Source organism: Procambarus clarkii, chromosome 86, assembly GCF_040958095.1.
Source record: "Procambarus clarkii isolate CNS0578487 chromosome 86, FALCON_Pclarkii_2.0, whole genome shotgun sequence".
In the NCBI taxonomy this organism is placed as follows: domain Eukaryota; kingdom Metazoa; phylum Arthropoda; class Malacostraca; order Decapoda; family Cambaridae; genus Procambarus; species Procambarus clarkii.
Window position 1 is genome coordinate 20,303,201 of NC_091235.1, and position 25,784 is coordinate 20,328,984.

The window sequence follows — 25,784 nt, forward strand, 5'->3', positions numbered from 1 at the left end:
GAAATCATCTCAAGATAAGCCACGTGGGTAGAATCCAATGTCTTGGAGTAAGTTGCATGTTTGCAACCATCTTTTGCCTCCCAAATCTTGCAGCTATTACATGTCTTACCTGTACCTTGCCGCAGTCACTTTACCCGTAGGCTGTTGCTGCAAGCACTGTGTGTTCCATCTACCACCTTGCATGTATGTGTATGTATGTCTAACTGATGTATGTGTCAGTTTGAACGTGTGGCCCTGTGTTTATGCTTCCGAATTCTAAGTAAAGTACTAAATTTTAGACTTCAGCTCGTGTGTTTTGATTGTACTCGTGCTTATTGAACCTCAAAGTACTCCAACAGTCATCCACTGAACCTCTGTACAGTCAGCCCGTCCTCCAAAAATGGGGAGGTAACTGTAACAGCCCCATAAGTGCAATTATGTACTATGCATGACAGTCGGGAAATGTACTTATTACACTTAGTATTAAAACGTACTTATTACACTTAGTATTAATATACATTTAGTATTACACTTAGTATTAAAAGTATATCAATTCGGAGGATGGGTTGCAACAGTAGCAAGTGAATAGATGCATTTCATGGCCACTTCCCCCTTGATGAGTGGCGGCGCAAGTCATCTTGCTGCACAATACTCATACAGGAGTCACGTTTATATACACAGTTTAGTAGTCTTTTTCTCCGTGTGTATTATTCCCAGATGCCTGATTTCCTAGTGTCGTAAACACCCAATTTCCTATCAGTTGGTGTAATGTTGTTTGAGACAGCATTTGCCAAGTGTTAAATTCCTGCTATGTTATTTATCATCTCTGCGCTACACACAAAGGCTAGTGACAACCGTACAGGATAGGTAATTACACACAGAAACCACAAGAGGACTGTTTTCTAAGAGAAATTCCGGATCAGCCGGACTGTGGAGCGACCTGCGGGCCGCTCCAAGCAACAGCCTGATGAACCAAACTCTCACAAGTCGAGCCTGGCCTCGGGCCGGGCTTGGGGAGTAGAAGAACTCCCAGAACCCCATCAAGCAGGTATCAAGCAGTGTGATGCATCAAATGAACAAATCCGCAAGGGCCGTGACGGGGATTCGAACCTACAGTGTCGTAGCTCAGTCGATTAAGACGCGTCTGGGATCGTCTCGGACGTAGGTTCGAATCCTCGTCACGGCCCTTGTGGATTTGTTCAGTATAGGTAATCTTACTTAACCCGAGGACTCCATTCCGTGTCATACAGAGGTTGATGATGGCTTCTTTCCGACGGTCGAACCTTTCCAACACTCATGAGAGCTATGCCAAGCCGGCCTCTCACGGTGTTCAAAAGTGAACTAGATAAACACCTAAGGATACCTGATCAACCAGGGTGGATGTCATCCATCAGATTGCGAGCAGCCGCATACAACAATCTGGTTGACCAGACCACCAGCCGGGAGGCCGGACTGAAGGGGAACACGACCCCATGAACCACCATACGGTGAAGTATGATGATAGGTGAAGTATGATAGGTGGTGAAGTATGGTAGATGCTCAAGCCATATCTCGATCACCTTACATCGTTACACCTGCCTTAATCACCGTAGGAGACTGGTAGGTGAAGGGAAGGGAACTATCAGGGGAGAAAGCACCGAGCCATTGCGACTATATAGCACTGGGAAGGGATCAGGATAAGGATTTGGGATGGGACGGGGGTATGGGAGGGAATGGTGCCCAACCACTTGGGCGGTCGGGGATTGAACGCCGACCTGGTTGTGCTGTATTTTGTGTGGTAGTACTGTATTTTGTGTGTGATAGAGCTGTATTTTGCACCATTAGGTACTCATTTCTCACTAAGTCGACATGATAGTGCGTTCACTACCTCATACACAATCTTGCGGTGAGTGCATGCACTCAGACAGCCTTACGGTGGAAGAGTGCGTGAACACACAGGGAGATAGTCTTGCAGTGAGTGCGTTCACTAGCACCCCAAACATTGTTGTGGGTGAGTACTTCCACTTACACCCAGTGAAAGAACTTACAGAAAAAAAACTAACTCAGTTTAGCGGGGAGTGCGTGCACTAACGCCCAGACAGTATTGTGGTGAGTGCGTGCGTGCACTCAGAGTGCGCATGCTATCATCTACTCATTTTTAGAGATTGTCGAGTCATTGACATGGCCACAATGCTAGCTCTCTCAGCCATTCTCCTCAGTTGATGGTGATTGTGATGCCGCGTTCTCTATTGATGGTTGAGATGCTGCGTTCTCTATTGATGGTTGCGATGCTGCGTTCTCTATTGATGGTTGCGATGCTGCGTTCTCTATTGATGGTTGAGATGCTGCGTTCTCTATTGATGGGTTTGATGCTGCGTTCTCTATTGATGGTTGAGATGCTGCGTTCTCTATTGATGGTTGAGATGCTGCGTTCTCTATTGATGGGTTTGATGCTGCGTTCTCTATTGATGGGTTTGATGCTGCGTTCTCTATTGATGGTTGAGATGCTGCGTTCTCTATTGATGCGTTTGATGCTGCGTTCTCTATTGATGGTTGAGATGCTGCGTTCTCTATTGATGGTTGAGATGCTGCGTTCTCTATTGATGGTTGAGATGCTGCGTTCTCTATTGATGGTTGAGATGCTGCGTTCTCTATTGATGGTTGAGATGCTGCGTTCTCTATTGATGGTTGTGATGCTGCGTTCTCCATTGATGGTTGTGATGCTGCGTTCTCTATTGATGGTTGAGATGCTGCGTTCTCTATTGATGGTTGAGATGCTGCGTTCTCTATTGATGGTTGTGATGCTGCGTTCTCTATTGGTGGTTGAGATGCTGCGTTCTCTATTGATGGGTTTGATGCTGCGTTCTCTATTGATGGGTTTGATGCTGCGTTCTCTATTGATGGGTTTGATGCTGCGTTCTAAATTGGTGGGTTTGATGCTGCGTTCTCTATTGATGGGTTTGATGCTGCGTTCTCTATTGGTGGGTTTGATGCTGCGTTCTCTATTGATCGGTTTGATGCTGCGTTCTCTATTGATGGTTGAGATGCTGCGTTCTCTATTGATGGTTGAGATGCCACGTTCTCTATTGATGGTTGTGATGCTGCGTTCTCTATTGATGGTTGAGATGCTGCGTTCTCTATTGATGGTTGAGATGCTGCGTTCTCTATTGATGGGTTTGATGCTGCGTTCTCTATTGGTGGTTGAGATGCTGCGTTCTCTATTGATGGGTTTGATGCTGCGTTCTCTATTGATGGTTGAGATGCTGCGTTCTCTATTGATGGGTTTGATGCTGCGTTCTCTATTGGTGGTTGAGATGCTGCGTTCTCTATTGATGGGTTTGATGCTGCGTTCTCTATTGGTGGTTGAGATGCTGCGTTCTCTATTGATGGGTTTGATGCTGCGTTCTCTATTGATGGGTTTGATACTGCGTTCTCTATTGATGGTTGAGATGCTGCGTTCTCTATTAATGGTTGAGATGCGTTCTCTATTGATGGTTTTGATGCTGCGTTCTCTATTGATGGTTTGAGATGCTGCGTTCTCTATTGTTGATGGTTTTGATGCTGCGTTCTTTATTGATGGTTTTGATGCTGCGTTCTCTATTGATGGTTTGAGATGCTGCGTTCTCTATTGACGATGGTTTTGATGCTGCGTTCTTTATTGATGGTTTTGATGCTGCGTTCTTTATTGATGGTTTTGATGCTGCGTTCTCTATTGATGGTTGAGATGCTGCGTTCTGGTCTTGATGGTTGCGTTCTCGCCGAGTTGATTTCAAATTGGTTTTATAGTGAACGTTCAACAGTGCGTGTCTGATGTGTTGGCGAGCGACTCCCTCCGTGTGTTATCTGATGCTTACAAAGTCACTGTGCTTGCCTCCTCCTCCTCCTCCTCCTCCTCATCTTGTCACTGCCAAACTGCTTGAGCTCTCGGTGAAAAAAAAGGTCCTCGTTCTCAGCTGTTAGTGCAAGGAAGCTTGCAGTCACATCGTTAGTGTCTGTTGGAGGCTTGACGTCCCGTTGTTCCTGCTAAGGGGGTTGACTTCACGTGGTTGGTGTAAGGGGGTTGACTTCACGTGGTTGGTGTAAGGGGGGTTTGACTTCACGTGGTTGGTGTAAGGGGGATTTGACTTCACGTGGTTAGTGAAAGGGGGCTTGACTTCACGTGGTTAGTGTAAGGGGTTTGACTTCACGTGGTTAGTGTAAGGGGGCTTGACTTCACGTTGTTAGTGTAAGGGGGTTTGACTTCATGTGGTTAGTGTAAGGGGGCTTGACTTCACGTGGTTAGTGTAAGGGGTTTGACTTCATGTGGTTAGTGTAAGGGGGCTTGACTTCATGTAGTTAGTGTAAGGGGGCTTGACTTCACGTGGTTAGTGTAAGGGGGTTTGACTTCATGTGGTTAGTGTAAGGGGGTTTGACTTTACGTGGTTAGTGTAAGGGGGCTTGACTTCACGTGGTTAGTGTAAGGGGGTTTGACTTCATGTGGTTAGTGTAAGGGGGCTTGACTTCACGTGGTTAGTGTAAGGGGGCTTGACTTCATGTGGTTAGTGTAAGGGGGCTTGACTTCACGTGGTTAGTGTAAGGGGGCTTGACTTCACGTGGTTAGTGTAAGGGGTTTGACTTCACGTGGTTAGTGTAAGGGGGCTTGACTTCACGTGGTTAGTGTAAGGGGTTTGACTTCACGTGGTTAGTGTAAGGGGGCTTGACTTCACGTGGTTAGTGTAAGGGGTTTGACTTCACGTGGTTAGTGTAAGGGGGCTTGACTTCACGTGGTTAGTGTAAGGGGTTTGACTTCACGTGGTTAGTGTAAGGGGGCTTGACTTCACGTGGTTAGTGTAAGGGGTTTGACTTCACGTGGTTAGTGTAAGGGGGCTTGACTTCACGTGGTTAGTGTAAGGGGGCTTGACTTCACGTGGTTAGTGTAAGGGGGCTTGACTTCACGTGGTTAGTGTAAGGGGGCTTGACTTCACGTGGTTAGTGTAAGGGGGCTTGACTTCACGTGGTTAGTGTAAGGGGGCTTGACTTCACGTGGTTAGTGTAAGGGGGCTTGACTTCACGTGGTTAGTGTAAGGGGGCTTGACTTCATGTGGTTAGTGTTACAATGAAGCATTCATATTGTGTCGTAGTGAAGCTCTTGGGGGATATCACAGTGAGGCTTATATTTTGTTAGTTATTAGTAGTTGATATTAGTATTAGTATAGTAGTATATTGTTAGTTAGTTAGTTGTATATTGAAGCCTTTCATTTTGTTAGTCTGCAGGCGTAAACATTCTCATAATGTCAAACTGCGTATCGGAACCTAAGTGACAGCTTGAAGTGTCTTACTGTTTCGTAAACAGTATTTAGATGTCTGGCTTGTGTTTCTAGTGTGTGTGTGTGTGTGTGTGTGTGTGTGTGTGTGTGTGTGTTCACCTAGTTGTGCTTGCGGGGATTGAGCTCTGCTTTTTCGGCCCGCCTCTCAACTGTCAATCATCTGTTACTAACGACTAACTTTTCTTTTTACACACACACACACACACACACACACACACACACACACACACACACACACACACACACACACACACACTGGAAGCAGCCCGTAACAGCTGGCTAACTCCCAGCTACTTATTTACTGCTTGATGAACATATGCATCATGGTGAAAGAAACTATGCCAATTTGTTTCCGCCTCCACCGGGGATTGAACCCGGAATCTTGAGACAACGAATCCCGAGCACTGTCCACTCAGCTGTCAGGCCCCATCAGGCATGCTGGTCATATAGTATAAATAATTTTCCTTTAATTATTTATGCAAACAATGTGAAGGAATAAATAGTGTTTTCCGTTAGATGTATAATTGTGAAAGCAATCAATATTTTCGTAAGTTAAAATCCATTTCTTAGTTTCTGAATGCTCTTCGTAAGTTAATCGTGGGGGAGATGTTTAACTCTTTGCTACCTGTTCTGACTCAGAAAGTTGTCTCCTGTTTAGTATATTGCCCAAGGTGTCTGCTCCCTCTTGGACCTAATCTTATAACTTTATATATCTGGAGTGAAATCTCTAACCATTATTTCAAGGACCAGGGGCCAGATTCACGAAGCAGTTACGCAAGCACTTACGAACCTGGGGCCAGATTCACGAAGCAGTTACGCAAGCACTTACGAACCTGTACATCTTTTCTCCATCTTTGGCGGCTTTGTTTACAATTATTAAACAGTTAATGAGCTCCGAAGCACCAGGAGGCTGTTTATAACAATAACAACAGTTGATTGGCAAGTTTTCACGCTTGTAAACTGTTTAATAAATGTAAACAAAGCCGCCAAAGATTGAGAAAAGATGTACAGGTTCGTAAGTGCTTGCGTAACTGCTTCGTGAATCTGGCCCCAGGTTCGTAAGTGCTAGCGTAACTGCTTCGTGAATCTGGCCCCAGGTTCGTAAGTGCTTGCGTAACTGCTTCGTGAATCTGGCCCCAGGTTCGTAAGTGCTTGCGTAACTGCTTCGTGAATCTGGCCCCAGGTTCGTAAGTGCTTGCGTAACTGCTTCGTGAATCTGGCCCCAGGTTCGTAAGTGCTTGCGTAACTGCTTCGTGAATATGGCCCCAGGTTCGTAAGTGCTTGCGTAACTGCTTCGTGAATCTGGCCCCAGGTTCGTAAGTGCTTGCGTAACTGCTTCGTGAATCTGGCCCCAGGTTTGGAAGTTATCTGGCTCGTCCTTCAATCCTCCTCCGTCTTTGATAATTGTAATAATTTCTTTTCCCTACATCCTATAAATATAGATATATAGGATTCCACTTGCTGTGTTAAGAAATTCATATATGTCGAGAATAGGATGTGTGCCAGCGCTCTTCAGCTCCTTGCGGTACTCCTGTTACTGAGCTCCTTGGGGTACTCCTGTTACTGAGCTCCTTGCGGTACTCCTGTTACTGAGCTCCTTGCGGTACTCCTGTTACTGAGCTCCTTGCGGTACTCCTGTTACTGACATTATATAACAGTTATTTTGTCTCTGTTTCATTTGTCCATACTTGCTTTTACAATTTTGTATAAGAGCCTTTTGTATGTTGCCACACAAAAGCCGCTTTGGCAGGGTAGGTTTAGTTTGGTGTTCGGGTTGACGCCTATCAGCCTTTGGAGGACTATTATGGCAAAGCCAATTACTTTTTTGACCAACCAACAAGTATACTTTAGTTTAAAATAAGTCCTGTGTATACATGAGAGACGAGATGCAACCTCTATGTATACTCTGTTGCAGTTTATGGCTATGCAGTCTGCCCATTCTACTCTTCCCTGCGAAATTGCTGTTATCATGCTCATAGAATTTGAAGTTTGTCATGATAAACGTCCCTTCGCAAAAACCATCTTGAGTTTTGAACATGATGGGTTTAGTCATGTTCAAAATGACTAAATGAACATAGAGTTCCCTTCAATATGTTCATTTAGTGACGAATATTATCTTCAGTTTCTTACAGTGCCTGTATGTCAGTGATACAAGAGTGTGTAGTTCAGTGTCCTCTATCTATCTTGTTTCATGAATTTGGGCACTGATAGATTTATCAGTGATATAGATTTATCACTATCTATAAATCCAACATTATGTTTGTAACTCTTCATCTATGTATATACTTTTACCTGAATACAAAATTTGAATTTGAATTTGAAAGTACTCAAGCGTCCACTTCTCAACTGAAACATTGTATATTTTCCTCAGTGGCTCCCTCAGTCACTTGGGCTGGACGGTAGAGCGACGGTCTGGCTTCTTACAGGTCGGCGTTCAATCCCCGACCGTGCACTAGTGGTTGGGCACCATTCCTTACCTTCCCCCGTCACCCATCCCAAATGCTTATCCTGACCCCTTCCAAGGGCTATATAGTCGTAATGGCTTGGCGCTTTCTCCTGATAAATCCTTCCCCTCCCCTTCCCCTCCCTCAAAATCACTACTGCTTCTCTAAATATCTACAGCAATATAGATATTCAAGATGTTATTATTTACGTTACTGCACCTCAATGTTACTCAGGCTCTCGTTCATTAGTCTCGTTATTCTTTCTTCCGGAAGCCTATCTGCCGGTTTATGTCATATGTAAAGTTTGCAGCAAGTAGAGTAACTATTCCTTTCACCCCAAAAACACGAATGATACAAGCAGGTGAGGAGTCACAATAACGTGGCTGAGGTATGTGAACCAATCCATACACTAAAAAATGAAGGGACGACGACGTTTCGGTCCGTCCTGGACCATTCTCAAGTCGATTGGGAATGGTCAAGGACGGACCGAAACGTCGTCGTCCCTTCATTTTCTAGTGTACTAGGAGTAACTGAAGTGTTTATTTCTGTATGTCTACTGGCTAAGTGCCATGTTCTGCCTCTTGTTATCTTGGTAAGCGTAACCCAAGCAAGTTCTCTCCAGATAGCCAACGAATAATAAGGAATTTTCCAAACGTGGTTGAAAAGTAGGATATGCTAACGATAGCAGGCGCTGCTGACAAGGGCAGAAGCTGCTGATATGAGCAAGAACTGCTAACAATAGCAGGAGTTGGTGATAAGGTCAGGAACTGCTGACAATAGCATCAAGATAACACCCTAAAAGTATACTAAACACAGTTGGATTGTTAGAAACAAAACTGACGATTTAAGTGCACTTAACGGCAAAGAAACAATAAATATTATTGCACTAACGGAAATATAGGTAAATGTAGAAATAAAGAACTATTAATTGAACATAAAGTTAATGGATACAAATTATTTCAAACTGATAAATTAGGATGGAAGGGGGGGAGGGAGTAGCATTATCCGTCGGAGAACATTTAAAATATAATATTAAGAAAAGACTTAAAACTGAACCCATCCAGAAACCTTTTGAATATAATACAATTGAAATAATAATAATATCCTTATTAGGCTATCATTTGCATGCAGGATACCAATTGAGTTAGATTGGGATTAGGCTGTCCAGTTTCCTGTACTAGACCTTCAGATTGGGACTATGCTGTCCAGTTTCCTGTACAGGACCTTTAGATTGGGACTAGGCTGTCCAGTTTCCTGTATATGACCTTCAGATTGGGGCTAGGCTGTCCAGTTTCCTGTACAGGACCTTCAGATTGGGATTAGGCTGTCCAGTTTCCTGTACAGGACCTTCAGATTGGGATTAGACTGTCCAGTTTCCCGTACAGGACCTTCAGATTGGGATTAGGCTGTCCAGTTTCCTGTACAGGACCTTCAGATTGGGATTAGGCTGTCCAGTTTCCTGTACAGGACCTTCAGATTGGGATTAGGCTGTCCAGTTTCCTGTACAGGACCTTCAGATTGGGATTAGGCTGTCCAGTTTCCTGCACAGGACCATCAGATTGGGATTAGGCTGTCCAGTTTCCTGTACAGGACCTTCAGATTGGGGCTTGGCTGTCCTCTGAGCATGGCGTGACTGCTGCGATTGGTGACGCGACACTGGATAACGCAGCCCGTTCTCCCGAGCGTTCCCAACGTCGCTAAATTGACGTACTAAATTGCCCGAAACTTTAACCCGAGGACCCACAACAGAAAATTGGACATGACGTCAATTTCGCGAACCGTTACCAACTTCAGACCATCAGTTTTTGACCCTTAGGGAAATACCTCAAAATGCGTTGTACCCTAAAGAAACGCAAATGTCCGATCGAAAATATTTGTTCCATTAATAACAATAAAAATAAATAATATAATTGCGAAATAACTAGTGTACGATTAATTGTAATGAGCCAGTCATAAAAACACTATAATAACGCTATTTGTAATAATTTGTAAAAACATTGTTATTACCAGTAAGGACAGCAACGGTATTGTGAGAGTGGAAAAATGTCATACAAATATTAAGAAACTGACATCTAATATTTATTTTAATTAATATTTAATCTGAGTTATCATTTAGGATTATGAAGTAGCATCTTACATTTTAAAATAATTAATGTTATATTCTATCATATATACGTTCTCTCTCTCTCAGTCTCCTTTAAACTCTTCTCTCTCTGTCCCCCTCTGTCTCTGTCTCCCTCTCTGTCTCCCTCTCTCTGTCTCCCTCTCTTCTCCTCTCTCTCTCTCTCTCTCTCTCTCTCTCTCTCTCTCTCTCTCTCTCTCTCTCTCTCTCTCTCCTCTCTCTCTCGCCCCCTCTCTCTCCCCCCTCTTTCTCTCTCCCCCCTCTCTTTCTCATCTCTCTCTCTCCCCCTCTCTCTCTCTCTCCCCTCTCTCTCTCTCTCTCTCTCCCCCCTCTCTCTCTCTGTCTCTCGCCTGTCTCTCTCACTGCCTCTCTCTCGCTGTCTCTGTCTGTCTGTCTTTCTCACACACAATCCTCTTTAACTCTCTCCCACCCTCCCTCCCTTCCTACCTCTCTCTCCGTCCCTCCCTGTCTCTCTCCCTGTCTGTGTCTCAGCACCTGACCCTAGCGGACCGTGTTAGTAACCAGCTGGCACCCTGGCGGAACATTCCCGCCTGGCGTAAACAAAGCCTCGCCGTCCCCATCGAGAAATGGTCCCGGTAATTAAGACAGACTATAAGAAAGGCAGGATAGAGCTCCCGGAGCTATTAAGAAATAGCAGTCATTACAGCGTCTCTTACACCACCGAGGGAAATGTATATTCTTAAGTGTGTCGAATACCTTGTGGTAAGAGGGAGGGAGGGAGGGAGGGGAATGGAAGGGAGCCAAGGAGAGTAAGAGGGGGTGGGAAGGTAGCCAAGGAAGTGAAGGGTAATGAGGGAGTGCAGGTTAGGGAGTCGGAGGAGTGGAGGGTAGGGAAAAGTGGGTAGGGGAAGTAGCCATGGAGGAGTAGGGGGTAGATGGGAGGGAGCAAAGAAACCAGGGAGGAGTGGTGGAAAGGGAGGTATCAAAGCGTGTATCGTGGAGGGAGTCAGGGGGTAGTGGAGGGGAGGGAGGGAGCCAGGGGGTAGTGGAGGGGAGGGAGGGAGCCAGGGGGTAGTGGAGGGGAGGGAGGGAGCCAGGGGGTAGTGGAGGGGACGAAAGGAGGGAGCCAGGGGGTAGTGGAGGGGAGGGAGCCAGAAGGGAGTGGAGGAGCTAAGGAAGGCAGAGAGGGAGGGGGGAGAAGGGAGTCTGGCGAAGCGGTGGAGGGCTGCTTGGCAGAGCCTGGGAGCCCGTCACAGAGTCTGGCAGGGGGAGGGGGGGGGGAAGCATGACAAGTGAACTAGACCCACAACAAGCAGACGGCAGGTGGCAGGCAGGCAGGCAGACAGGCAGGCAGCCTCACTCTTGCGTCGTTCGTGTGCCTGTCTCATATTTTTGCTCATGTCTTCATTTACATTTGTGTGTATTTATATATATCTATAAATAGAATGTTGAGGCTAGACGCTTGCGGTTAGCCAAACTAAACTTTGAAGAGTGAGTGGACTGTGTTCAGGAATGGTCATAGATGGGTTGGGTTGACCCCCTTATCTTTGCATTAAATATTTCCATTAAACAGCATATGAAAAAGTCAAAGATATGGAAGGCGGGTGAAGGAGATAGAAGCTGGTGAAGGAGAGAGAAAGTGGTGAAGGAAGTAGTGAAGAGGATTTTTTCTACCATAGAGGTGGCTATACATTTACAATAATAACCAGTTGTGGGGTATCTAGGTGAAGGAGATGGAAGGTAGGGAAGGTGGATGAGAAGTAGAGAATGTGAAGGAGAGGAAACATATTGAAGGGTAAGAAAGGGGAAGGGTAGCCCTGGAAACACACACCGAAACTGTCTCTATTTTCCGCTTGTTACAACTTGTAATAAAGTTGTTACATCTTGGCTTAACGTGTTTATGACGTATTAGAACGTTGTTACAACTTGCTATATTGGTTGTTATAACTGGTTAGGTGTTAAAACTTGTTCGAACGTTGTACCAACGTCGTAGTTTCGGTGTGTGTTTGGCGGGAGGGAAGTATAACACAAGACCCCCAGCACCATAAAAGCATGGAACAGTATTTTTCAACTGATTCCATCCATTACTCTGGAACATTTGGGGTTTCATGATCAACTATTTCATTAAGTCCAGGTTTAGGTAAGGGAACTTACAATAATGATAAACCTGAATGATCCTCAGGTTGTATTTTCGAAATACATGAACATTTCAAGTGCCGAGGTTGTGCCTTCAGCCTCCACTCATCGACGGCACTTATTTTAACGAAACCTATATATATATATATATATATATATATATATATATATATATATATATATATATATATATATATATATATATATATATATTATTAAATATGACCGAAAAAGTAAGATTAATAATTCTAACACGAATTTTCTCAATCTTTCGTACATTTCTTTTCACTGTTGGAGGTAATTAAAAAATCAATTCTCCAAAATTCATTTTTATTTCTAGTCTAACGCGACACTTGAGCGCTCAAGTGTCGCGTCAGACTAGAAATAAAAATGAATTTTGGAGAATTGATTTTTGAATTACCTCCAACAGTGAAAAGAAATGTACGAAAGATTGACAAAATTCGTGTTAGAATTATTAATCTTACTTTTTCGGTCATATTTAATAATATATGTCTACAGGAAAGACTGCTACCAAAATATACTAATATATATATATATATATATATATATATATATATATATATATATATATATATATATATATATGTGTGTGTGTATATCACGAAAATAAACACGTGATTAAGAATGTGACAATGTCAGACCACGGAGGAAAATGAAACAGAAATTTCCTTAATTTCTTAAGGAAATTTCTTAAGGAAATTTCTGTTTCATTTTCCTCCGTGGTCTGACATTGTCATATATATATATATATATATATATATATATATATATATATATATATATATATATATATATATATATATATATATATTGGTGTATACTGGCAGCAGGTTTTCCTTTATGCATGTCTCATTGAATATGACAGCATATTCCGTATTTACTATTTTCTGATTTAGGGCTTCTATCCCTCTTACTAATGCTCTTGCATCAGGGTTCAGCTGGAAGAGGAGTTCACCAAAAGTCATGTTGTTTTCAAGGTGAAGAAAAAGAATTGAAGAATGTATTACACTAATTATAAAATCGCTCGACGTTTCGAATCTACATGGTTCATTCTCAAGTGATGTTACAATACAGAACAATCTATTTTATACTAATAGTGGGTCAGGTGAATACAAATGGATCATGAATCAATTCTCAGAATTTTCCCTTCTTGCTTCTGTGTTGGTTCGGGGTCTTGTTGACAAGACCCCGAAGAAAAGAAGAAGAACCTGAAGAAATATTGAGAAGATTCGTGCAATAATCATTAATCTTACCCTTTCGGTCATATTCTACTATATATATAAATATATGTATATATATATATATATATATATATATATATATATATATATATATATATATATACATATATATATATATATATATATATATATATATATATATATATATATATATATATATATATATATATATATATATAATATACTGATACTGTTCTACGCCTCTCACGTCCCCTTCCTGTAGTTACCTACTTGAAACCTTGTAAGGTGGACGGACCAAAGTTCAGAGCAGCGACGCTCTCATTGTGAAGCAAGGGAGCACCAGACGCGCAGTCCTAAGCAGCCCTGGTCGATAGTATAAAGATTTCAGTGAAAGACTGAAGTCGAGAAAGGTGTGTAGTGCAACAGAAAGTGGTCTGTGACAGTGGTGTCAGTGAGACAGTCGACGACCCATTTTTTGGTCGTTTCAGGACTTGACATCAAGTTCAAATATGTTTATTGAGACAAGAAAAAATTACAGCTCAAAGGGATAGAATAGCTTAGGCTATTTCTACCCTCGACATCACGTCCATTGTAGCCTGAAGGAGCAACATGGATTAATTATTTGCGGTGTACCCCATCATTCATTCCAGGAAACCAGCCATGAAAATTCTCACCAAAATGATTATGAAACTTCTTTGATCACCATTTGTAAAAACATTTTAAATATAATGATTATTGAATGGGATTTAATGCAATTTAATAAACTCCTCGTCATATTTGTAATAACCTGTACTTTCTTGCTTCCATTTGTAATTGATTTATTTAAAGAAGTTCGTAGAGAAGAATTACTTGGCAAGTATTCTCACTGGGAAGTTGTGTACTAATGAAGTTGATCCTATATAATTTCCTAGGCTTTGTTCCATCAACCTCACCCGCCTCTTATTGTTATTGTGGACTATTTGATAATTACTTCTGAGGATGTGTTGAAATACACACACAAAAGGGCTTCTCAAGTATTACATGTTACATTTTAATTCGTGTTAATACGTTGTCATACTTCCATGTGGTGGTGGTGGTGGTGGTGTTTTGCACATGTAGCGTCCTGTTTGTCAACATTAGGCTGTATTTATCACACCATATCTCTCAAGTCTTGACGAGGTTATTTGCTGCTGTTGCTGCTACACACACACACATGTTAGCCGTCACCCCATCACTATTGGGGTGATATTTTAACAGTCAATGACGAGGGTCGTCATTGGTACCCGCTGACGACCCTCACGAATTTCGTTATTTTAGAATTGCGCGCGCAAATTCTCATGTGCACACATACACACACACACACACACACGTGAGTACATACACTCATGTAAGCGTGCATACACACACACACACACACACACACACACACACACACACACACACACACACACACACACACACACACACGAGAGTACATACACTCATGTAAGCACGCATACACACACACATGTGAGCACATACACTCATGTAAGCACGCATACACACACACAAAACAGGTGAATACACACTCAAAGCAGAGGAAATATAAGAAAGAATTAGTAAACAAAATACTGATGTGATTGCAATAGCTGAACACCCCAAAAATTACACGATCTCGGTGGCAATATTTTTAGGCGGATTACTTATTACCAAGCAATAAGAGAGGAAACAAAAACAGGGAATGGCAGTGATACTCATTAAACGAAGGTGGATATTTGGAGGAACTAGATGGAAATATAAATTGATTTATAGACTACGTCATTGAAAGATTGACAGATGATGACAAAAGATAGCGGTCCTTTTACTATAGTTAATCATGCAATTCACAAATAAACAACAGAAGACCCGGATCGGAATACGAAGACACCAACAACAGCAAACAGAATGAGAGCAAAATTACTAATCATGAGGGACCTAAATCACAGAGTGAGTGAGTTGGAAAATCTAGAGATTCCCCTCGATGGGAAATTTGTTTCTAAATAAACTACATTTGCATAATCTAGTCATTTGGACATTCACTGTCACTTCTAACATGTACTAACTTCAATAGTTACATTGTTTTGATGCAATGTCATTTTCATATACTTTACTGATACTCTTCTTATTCCGTTCTATTTGTTCCTACCTCAATCGCATCTATTCCAGAACATTTCTGCTATCTGACCTCTATGTTTGTAACACGTTTGGAGTGCCACTTCAGTACGGGGGAACCCCGGCAACTCCATTGTGAGTTCTACTGAACTTGAATGAAATTTAGGAGCCTATTAGCTGGTACCCAGATCAAATTTTTACGTAATCTGCCCATCATCCGGGGTAATACGTGCCTATCATCCGGGGTAATACGTGCCCATCATCCGGGGTATTACCTGCCCATCATCCGGGGTAATACGTGCCCATCATCCGGGGTAATATCTGCCCATCATCCGGGGTATTACCTGCCCATTATCCGGGGTAATACGTGCCCATCATCCGGGGTAATATCTGCCCATCATCCGGGGTATTACCTGCCTATTATCCGGGGTAATACCTGCCCCACCCTCCGGGGTAGGAAATGATGTTATCAACTTGTTCTCTTCGTCACTTCACAATAAAAATCACAATTGCGTGATGAATCTATAACAAAATATTGAGGATAAGCAGTGGTATTGGACTCGCACTTAACACTTTCTCCCGAAGCACTAATTGACAACGATGAACTTAAAAGCAATATAAGCAAACGTTCAACTGAACGCAATGCAAGTTCAGTAGAACTCCTGGTTGTGATGTCTTTAAGCTCATTGTGGTCAAGTAGGTTGTGCATGATAAGGGGTTATCTTGAGATATTTCGGGGCTTAGCGTCCCCGCGGCCCGGTCCTTGAACAGTTCAATCTTTTTGTTACACATCCCCAGAAAGCAGCCAATAGCAACTGTCTAACTCCCAGGTACGTATTTACTGCTAGGTAAACAGGGGCATCAGGGTGAACGAAACTCTGCCCATTTGTTTCCGCCTTCGCCGGGGATCGAACCAAGAACCTTAGGACTACGAAAACCGAGCGCTGTCCATTCAGCCGTCAGCCCCCACCCCCGGATGGTCGCGTCTGTTTACAATGATGGGACAACCTTTTCCTCTCAAATAATACATCTCATTTGCAATGTTTTGGTCCCCAATATTTACAATTTACAAAGTACTACGAATAATAGCGGCTCACACATATCCCCGTTTTCTATCTATCGGGTAGGTTAGGCTAGGTGGGGGGTGGCGTGGGTTCCGACTATTCTGTTTAGAGTCACACTTTATCTGGCCACAACTTACAAAAGACAAAGATAATGGACTTGAAAGAAGGTAGTATGTAGTCAAGATGTGGCCTCCGTCACCCGAGTCAATGTAATTTTTAGTGGATTACAGCTCAGAGCTATTTATAGCAACGTAAGAGTGCATACGTTCGTATCGCAAAATATACAAATATGTTACACTTTAGTTTGAGGAGATGTATTTATTGATTTAGATTTAGTGTGGGAGACACATGTTATACATTTAGTGTAGGGGCATGTTATACATTTAGTGTAGGGACTTGTTATACATTTAGTGTAGGGACATGTTATACATTTAGTGTAGGGATGTGTTATACATTCAGTGTAGGGGCATGTTATACATTTAGTGTAGGGGCATGTTATACATTCAGTGTAGGGACATGTTATACATTTAGTGTAGGGACATGTTATACATTCAGTGTAGGGACATGTTGTACATTCAGTGTAGGGACATGTTATACATTCAGTGTAGGGACATGTTATACATTCAGTGTAGGGACATGTTATACATTCAGTGTAGGGACATGTTATACATTCAGTGTAGGGACATGTTATACATTCAGTGTAGGGACATGTTATACATTCAGTGTAGGGACATGTTATACATTCAGTGTAGGGACATGTTATACATTCAGTGTAGGGACATGTTATACATTCAGTGTAGGGACATGTTGTACATTTAGTATGAGGAATTGTACAAATATTTTCAAAAAAAGGCAATGTGTGACTAATGTTCAATTCACTCTGTACACCAGTCGATTGACAGCTGAGAGGCGGGACCAAAGAGCCAGAGCTCAAACCCCCACAAGCACAACTAGGTGAGAAAACACACACACACACACACACACACACACACACACACACACACACACACACACACACACACACATACACACACACACACGCACACACGCACACACACATACACACACACACACACACACACACATACACACACACACACACACACACACACACACACACACACACACACACACACACACACACACACACACACACACACGACCCCAGCTATATCTCAAAAGCTTAACAGGATAGACTAGCAGCGTAACATGGGAAGCCTAACAGGCCGACAGTTTAACAGCGCCGCCAGAAGATCACTGTTATAACTAGAGGCTGCAGGAGCTGTATTACATCAGCACTCGCATACAAAAACACGTATGAACTTTAACACTGTTAACTTAACGGCATCATGTTTATCACAGACAGCGTCACGCTAAAACTGTGTATACCGACCAGTTTACAACACTATAAGTGAACAACACTAAAGCAGGGTTTACCGGATAACCGGTACACAGACCAGGATACCTAGGTATCCTGGTATACTCTGTTCTAAGACGGTATACCAGATAACCAGAGAATAGGCTAACAAGAGAATACCTGATAGCCAGAGAATAGGCTAACAGAGAATATCCGATAGCCAGAGAATAGGCTAACAGAGAATATCTGATAGCCAGAGAATAGGCTAACAGAGAATATCTGATAGCCAGAGAATAGGCTAACAGAGAATATCCGATAGCCAGAGAATAGGCTAACAGAGAATATCTGATAGCCAGAGAATAGGCTAACAGAGAATATCTGATAGCCAGAGAATAGGCTAACAGAGAATATCTGATAGCCAGAGAATAGGCTAACAGAGAATATCTGATAGCCAGAGAATAGGATAACAGAGAATATCTGATAGCCAGAGAATAGGCCAACAGAGAATATCTGATAGCCAGAGAATAGGCTAACAGAGAATATCTGATAGGCAGAGAATAGGCTAACAGAGAATATCTGATAGCCAGAGAATAGGCTAACAGAGAACATCTGATCGCCAGAGAATAGGCTAACAGAGAATATCTGATAGCCAGAGAATAGGCTAACAGAGAATATCTGATAGCCAGAGAATAGGCTAACAGAGAATATCCGATAGCCAGAGAATAGGCTAACAGAGAATATCCGATAGCCAGAGAATAGGCTAACAGAGAATATCTGATAGCCAGAGAATAGGCTAACAGAGAATATCCGATAGCCAGAGAATAGGCTAACAGAGAATATCCGATAGCCAGAGAATAGGCTAACAGAGAATATCTGATAGCCAGAGAATAGGCTAACAGAGAATATCTGATAGCCAGTGAATAGACTAACAGAGAATATCTGATAGGCAGAGAATAGGCTAACAGAGAATATCTGATAGCCAGAGAATAGGCTAACAGAGAATATCTGATAGCCAGAGAATAGGATAACAGAGAATATCTGATAGCCAGAGAATAGGCCAACAGAGAATATCTGATAGCCAGAGAATAGGCTAACAGAGAATATCTGATAGGCAGAGAATAGGCTAACAGAGAATATCTGATAGCCAGAGAATAGGCTAACAGAGAATATCTGATAGCCAGAGAATAGGCTAACAGAATATCTGATAGCCAGAGAATAGGCTAACAGAGAATATCTGATAGCCAGAGAATAGGCTAACAGAGAATATCTGATAGCCAGAGAATAGGCTAACAGAGAATATCTGATAGGCAGAGAATATCTGATAGCCAGAGAATAGGCTAACAGAATATCTGATAGCCAGAGAATATCTGTTAGCCAGAGAATAGGCTAACAGAGAATATCTGAGAGCCAAAGAATAGGCTATCTGAGAATAGGCAGAGAATAGGCTATAACATACGACCAGGACATGATATATACGAGAGTGAAGTGAACGAAACCTGGACACAGGTTCGCTGAACCTGTAGAGATATTTAAACGTTGTATCCACCTCTTTTAATGTTTAACATTTGCTTGGTGTGTGTGTGTGTGTGGGTGTGGTGGTTCTGACCTCTGCCGCCCTGCCCACGTTGGCTCGAACCCCGATGCCAAGGTCAGGATTAAATCTGACGATATATCATTTACTTCTGGGCTGTGAAAAATGATTTGAGCTTTTATTTTTTATCTTATCAATTCGCATCGCGTAAGATGGCAGTGTTATTTAAAGTCTTAAGGGCTTACTGTTATATTTTACTGGTGGGTACATTTGTTTTGTGAATATTTTAGCGAATATAACGATACTTCTCAGAATAATTTTGATAATATTTTGACTCGTCGTGAGAATAATTTTGATTATATATTTCAACATCCTGCGAATAAATTTATTAATATTTTTAAGACTGATAAAAAAAAAATAATTGCATAATATTTAGGCATTCGGCCTGAGAATAATTTTGATAATATTTTGACATTCGTGATGATGATAATTTTGCATGCACAATGAAATCACATTAACGTGACATATTGCTGACACAAATCAATAGGAACCATGAGGATTCGGACACATGCTCTGAATACTCCCAGCACACACCTTCGCCCACTACACCATGACATGGTTTTTCGTGTTTCATCATAGTATCAAGGAAATTCATTATAAATATATATATATATATATATATATATATATATATATATATATATATATATATATATATATATATATATTTATTTATTTATTTATTTATTTTGTACCCTATAGCTGCCTAACAAGTCGAATTTTCGTGAAATATTTTTTTTCAATAGTTGTTCCTATGAAATTATAAAGTTTTCATTGTGTTATGTATGATTGCAATTTAAATGTATTTGATTCAAATGAATAATTTTTTATCTAAACCTATTTTAACCTAACCAACCATAACTCAGTAATTCATGTTCCTAATATAGGAGATTATTATTGTCAGAAAAGTACCAATGTGGAAAGAAATATTTGGCAATAACGAAAATCATTCGGCCTGTTAGGCAAGTCGGACCTTGCATACTTGGTCAAGTAGTGCGGTTTTGGCTATTAGTCACGGCATATATCTATATGCACGAAGTTATACGCCTCAAAGTTCCATACCTTATAACATTATACACAATTATAACGGGACTTGAATGAAACTTCTATCACTCCTATAAAAATACTATCTATTTACTAATGAACAAATTTATTTACTAATGCACAAATAAAATTAGTATCTATTTACTAATTTCTTTCCTACAACTCTACTCACATTTCCCTCATTTCACTTGGTTCAGTTTTTATATATACTGAGTTTGTTATGTCTTTTAAATAATTTTTTTAAATTTTGCCCCGAGGGGCGAGTTTATTGGGCAGAGTCACTCATCCTGTGAGTGGACACACCGCCATAGTGACAGTATTGGGCAGCGCCACTCATCCTGTGAGTGGACACACCGCCATAGTGACAGTATTGGGCAGCGCCACTCATCCTGTGAGTGGACACACCGCCATAGTGACAGTATTGGGCAGCGCCACTCATCTTGTGAGTGGACACACCGCCATAGTGACAGTATTGGGCAGCGCCACTCATCCTGTGAGTGGACACACCGCCATAGTGACAGTATTGGGCAGCGCCACTCATCCTGTGAGTGGACACACCGCCATAGTGACAGTATTGGGCAGCGCCACTCATCTTGTGAGTGGACACACCGCCATAGTGACAGTATTGGGCAGCGCCACTCATCCTGTGAGTGGACACACCGCCATAGTGACAGTATTGGGCAGCGCCACTCATCCTGTGAGTGGACACACCGCCATAGTGACAGTATTGGGCAGCGCCACTCATCCTGTGAGTGGACATACCGCCATAGTGACAGTATTGGGCAGAGTCACTCATCCTGTGAGTGGACACACCGCCATAGTGACAGTATTGGGCAGAGTCACTCATCCTGTGAGTGGACACACCGCCATACCAGCATGTACAACACTCCCCAATAGGAAGAAAACCCGCTGGGTTGTTCATCCTGTCACTTGTACCCAGACACAGCTGGGACTTGCTTAACAGTCTCAAGTGAACAGTTCCTCAAACAAGAAGATTAACATCTGTCAACCCTTAAAATATTCCGTTCTTGTTATACTTGTGAGTTGGTCCTTAAAGCCAAGAATAGGTGTATCCCAGCAAACATACAACGTAACTGTCTCTATTTTCCGCTTGTTACAACCTGTAATAAAGGTGTGACATCTTGTTACAACGTTTTTATGACTTATTAGAATGTTGTTAAAACGTTTTTATGGCTTATTAGAATGTTGTTACAACGTTTTTATGGCTTATTAGAATGTTACAACGTTTTTATGGCTTATTAGAATGTTGTTACAACGTTTTTATGACTTATTAGAATGTTGTTACAACGTTTTTATGACTTATTACAATGTTGTTACAACGTTTTTATGGCTTATTACAATGTTATTACAACGTTTTTATGACTTATTGCAATGTTGTTACAACTTGCTACATTGGTTGTTACAACTAGTTAGGTATTAACAAATTGTTCAAACGTTGTAGCAACGTCGTGTGTTTGGCGGGATACAACGTAAATATTGACTCTGAAAATGTGTAGCACACTCCGCTCTCTCGCCCTCTGTCTCAAGTATCTTCGTGTATAATGTATTCCTATTTTTTGGTGACGATTTATATCCCTCCGTATTTGTTGTTCACAGTGACTGCCTGCTGCGTATTCGTTGTAGGGGCTCAATAACATTACAGTTTTGCGTTACTTATGGTAATTGTGCATCGCAAGCAGCAGACACAATTCTCCTACAATCAGCTGGGGGTCGCCGGCACCACCTCTGCTCAACATATCTTACGGCAAGGTGTTTATTGCCCTCTGGAAACTCGCTTGGCGACTTATTATACAACAAATATTGTTCCTTTTATTTACCCGATAATTTTGTTTTCCTCTATATCAAACAGAAATTTCTTCTGGTATCCCATACAATCCTATTCATCTCAGTGTATATGTTAATATGCATGAATGTATAATCTGGTGAAATACAGCCCGTTATCACTGTTTTTTTAATGGAGCCTAAATTCTCACTGTAAACGTGAAGGCATAGTGACTATTTGGTATGGGAACTAATGGTAGCTGAAGCGATAGTGAATCCAGACATGTATCGTACGTCCGGTAGCCCGGCGCCGCCAGACTGTCTGGTGTACCCTCTCAAACAATCATAACTGGACGTCCCCCCTCCACCCCCCCACCCCACCCCTCCTCCCCCCCCCCCGATAACCCCCCGCCCCCCTCCTTTCCACCCCCACCAGAACCCACACCCCTTCATCCACACGCACCCATTCACCCGCACCAGGCACTATCACACCCCACACATCCAGTTCATCCACTCCTGCACCCACCTCAGTCACAACTGACTCCACCACACACACACACACACACACACACACACACACACACACACACACACACACACATATTACCTGTGTCGACCTGCACTGTGTTATTATTTCCAAGCGGTGACCTTGCCGGTTGCAGGCCGCAGCTCTTCCAGCAGCCTGTGTTGCTTGCTTATACAAACTCGTGTCTCTAGCTGGCTCTATAGTCATGAATATATATATATATATATATATATATATATATATATATATATATATATATATATATATATATATATATATAATATATATATATATATATATAATTGGTAGTGATATTTGAACAATTACCTCCCTGAGATAAATCTGGAATTAGGGTGAGAGGGGCGTTGATAGAGTGAGCAAGAGCTGTGAAGGGAAAAGGGGGCAAGGATGGGGTTGATGGGGGGCAAGAGTGGAGGGAGGGAGGGAAGTACAGAGCAAGAGACAGGCAGATTATTAGTGATAAATGTGCCTAGCACACCAAATCTGCCGCTAAATAATAACAACTAACATTGTTCACGTAAAAAAAGTTGGACCATACCTTACCAGGATTTATGTTGCTTGTCTTGGCAAGGAGTTTATGGGTGTCAAAAAGTGCAGTACTGTACAGTTGACCTAAAAAAAGGATTATCTCTACCCGGTTTGTGAGACAGAACAAGGACGTGACCACATCAAGCACGCCAAAATGGGACGCCCTTCATTATAAATGGGACGCCCTTCATTGTAAATGGGACGCACTTCATTATAAATGGGACGCACTTCATTATAAATGGGACGCCCTTCATTGTAAATGGGACGCCCTTCATTGTAAATGGGACGCACTTCATTGTAAATGGGACGCCCTTCATTGTAAATGGGACGCCCTTCATTGTAAAATGGAACGCCCTTCATTATAAATGGGACGCACTTCATTATAAATGGGACGCCCTTCATTGTAAATGGGACGCACTTCATTATAAATGGGACGCCCTTCATTATAAATGGGACGCACTTCATTATAAATGGGACGCCCTTCATTGTAAATGGGACGCACTTCATTATAAATGGGACGCACTTCATTATAAATGGGACGCCCTTCATTGTAAATGGGACGCCCTTCATTGTAAATGGGACGCCCTTCATTATAAATGGGACGCCCTTCATTGTAAAATGGAACGCCCTTCATTAAAAAAAAATGACTAACCATCCTGTGTGATGGGGGATTTTTTTAGCATCATGTAGTTAGCTTTTTTGACACACTGTACTCCACTTCATATAGTCTAGGGTAGCTGCACTAATGCAGATGTACCTCATGTATAAATAAACAAAACAAGCATAGTCACCATGGAGATGTGTGTGTGTGTGTGTTTGAAATAGCCACACTCCCCCCCCCCCCCTCCCCCCTGAGTTGCCACGGAGAATTAGCATAGCTTTTGAAGGTATTTAGCAGCTGTTAAAATTGTTTGGGTGTCGGTAATACCCGAGTTATCTCTATTTAAAGCTATTTGCTCTAATAACTTGGCTTTTTCAACCCCACCCCCCCTAATTTATTATGATGTGCAGGACCTCATAATACTTGTTAGGTAAACGTTAGCATATCTGGATCTGTTAGATGAACTAGTTAACTAGTTCTAGTTAAAAAATACTTAAAAGTTACTAACTTTTATAAATAACTAGTTAACTAGTTAAAAAATATGTTTATTGTGTTTGATATATGTATATATATACATATATAAAATAGCAAACGGACTGTAAAGATGAATCCTTAAACATTAAGCAAGGACTCGAAAATTTGGAGTTTCTGGATAGGAAATCGCATTCAAACTGCGCTTAGTACTCTAGTATCAGTATTTTCAACGAAGTGAGAGACTCGAAACTCAGGTGTTTGGATCCCTGATAGTGTGCGTTTGTAAAATTCCGGATGTTGCATGCTTGCAACATCCGGATATTTCGTATTTGAATTATTGTGTTCATCACCTGTTCCCCGGCTGCATGTGGACACTTGAGGTCATTCAGTTGCAGCTTGTGGTGGGTTCGGTCTTCCAGACATGAAGGGTTTTTCACTGTTAAAAAATTCCTGAGTTATGAAGATGTAGATAAAAACAGGTAGCACGTATTTTATACAACACATCACACACCACTAGCCAGCCAGACCATTATCAACACCACCAGCAAGCTTCATCATCATACACATCATCATACACATCCCTCACCATCAGTCAGCCACACCATACACATTCACCACCAACCAGCCACACTACCACACATCCATCCTAAGCTGTGCGTCAGCAGAATGACACCACTATTTATGTAGCAGCCTGTGATTAGGGAATGCCTGGAAAAAAGTGCTAAATAACATTAGCAGGACGCGTAATTCCATTACATCATGTCACGTGGGGGTGGGCGGTCCGGGGCTCTGCTAACACTCGGCTGCTAGGGGCTCAAAGGGCCCAAATACTCAGCCCCTCCGACTCCCTGGATTCACCGGAGTCTCCTTGGTCACACAAGATAGGACCAACAATGCCCACCTCCGCAGGTCTTTGCTTCCACCACAAAGGGGTGCCACTGATTCACCCTGGAAGCCCTTCAGTCAACCACGGGGAAACTGCTGTTAACAGTTCCGGCCTAGACCCGTGGGGGAGTGAAGGAAGACTCAGGCTTACCTATAACCATAACCTCCCTGAGTCTTGCCTGCCAGACAAAAAAAAGGTTGCAGGAACTCCTTTCCCGCCTGTCTTCTCTATCTTCCTCTTAGCAAGGTCGCCAGCTGGGTTATTATATCTGCACCCCAGCAATGCAGTTCAGTGGGTGTATCATATATCGTTTGTAGCCAGAAATGTATGCTCATAGAGAAAATCACAAATGGAGGCACACTCAAACACAGTAATAAAATGTGTGGATTTACTGACGCAAATTACATGAACACACACACACAATCACAAGTAATACATGAATATGGAATATGGATGATGAGTCTGGAGATCGTCAGCCTCTTCTTCCACGACCTCCAACTCTCCTTCAACTGGGCAGGAAGACAGGAGTCTCACACTCTCACAGGAGGGCCTCTTCACCACGTCGGCACCTCTTCTTCACTGTCCTGCCATCCATACACACTGTCCTCTCTGACAGTCCTGGACACAAGCTGCCTTGCAGCCTACTCTACT

The 25,784-nt window shown here is 42.2% G+C and overlaps 1 protein-coding gene across 1 annotated transcript in view; it reads right to left on the reverse strand.

The window, feature by feature from the left end:
- Nucleotides 1-2,173: 2,173 nt before the first annotated feature.
- Nucleotides 2,174-25,784, reverse strand: part of LOC138358807 (protein SON-like) — a 51,484-nt gene continuing 27,873 nt past the window's right edge. Inside the window, exon 2 of the mRNA XM_069316983.1 lies at nt 2,174-3,583. Coding sequence (XP_069173084.1) covers nt 2,174-3,583 — 1,410 coding nt within the window. The remainder of the gene's footprint in view (nt 3,584-25,784) is intronic.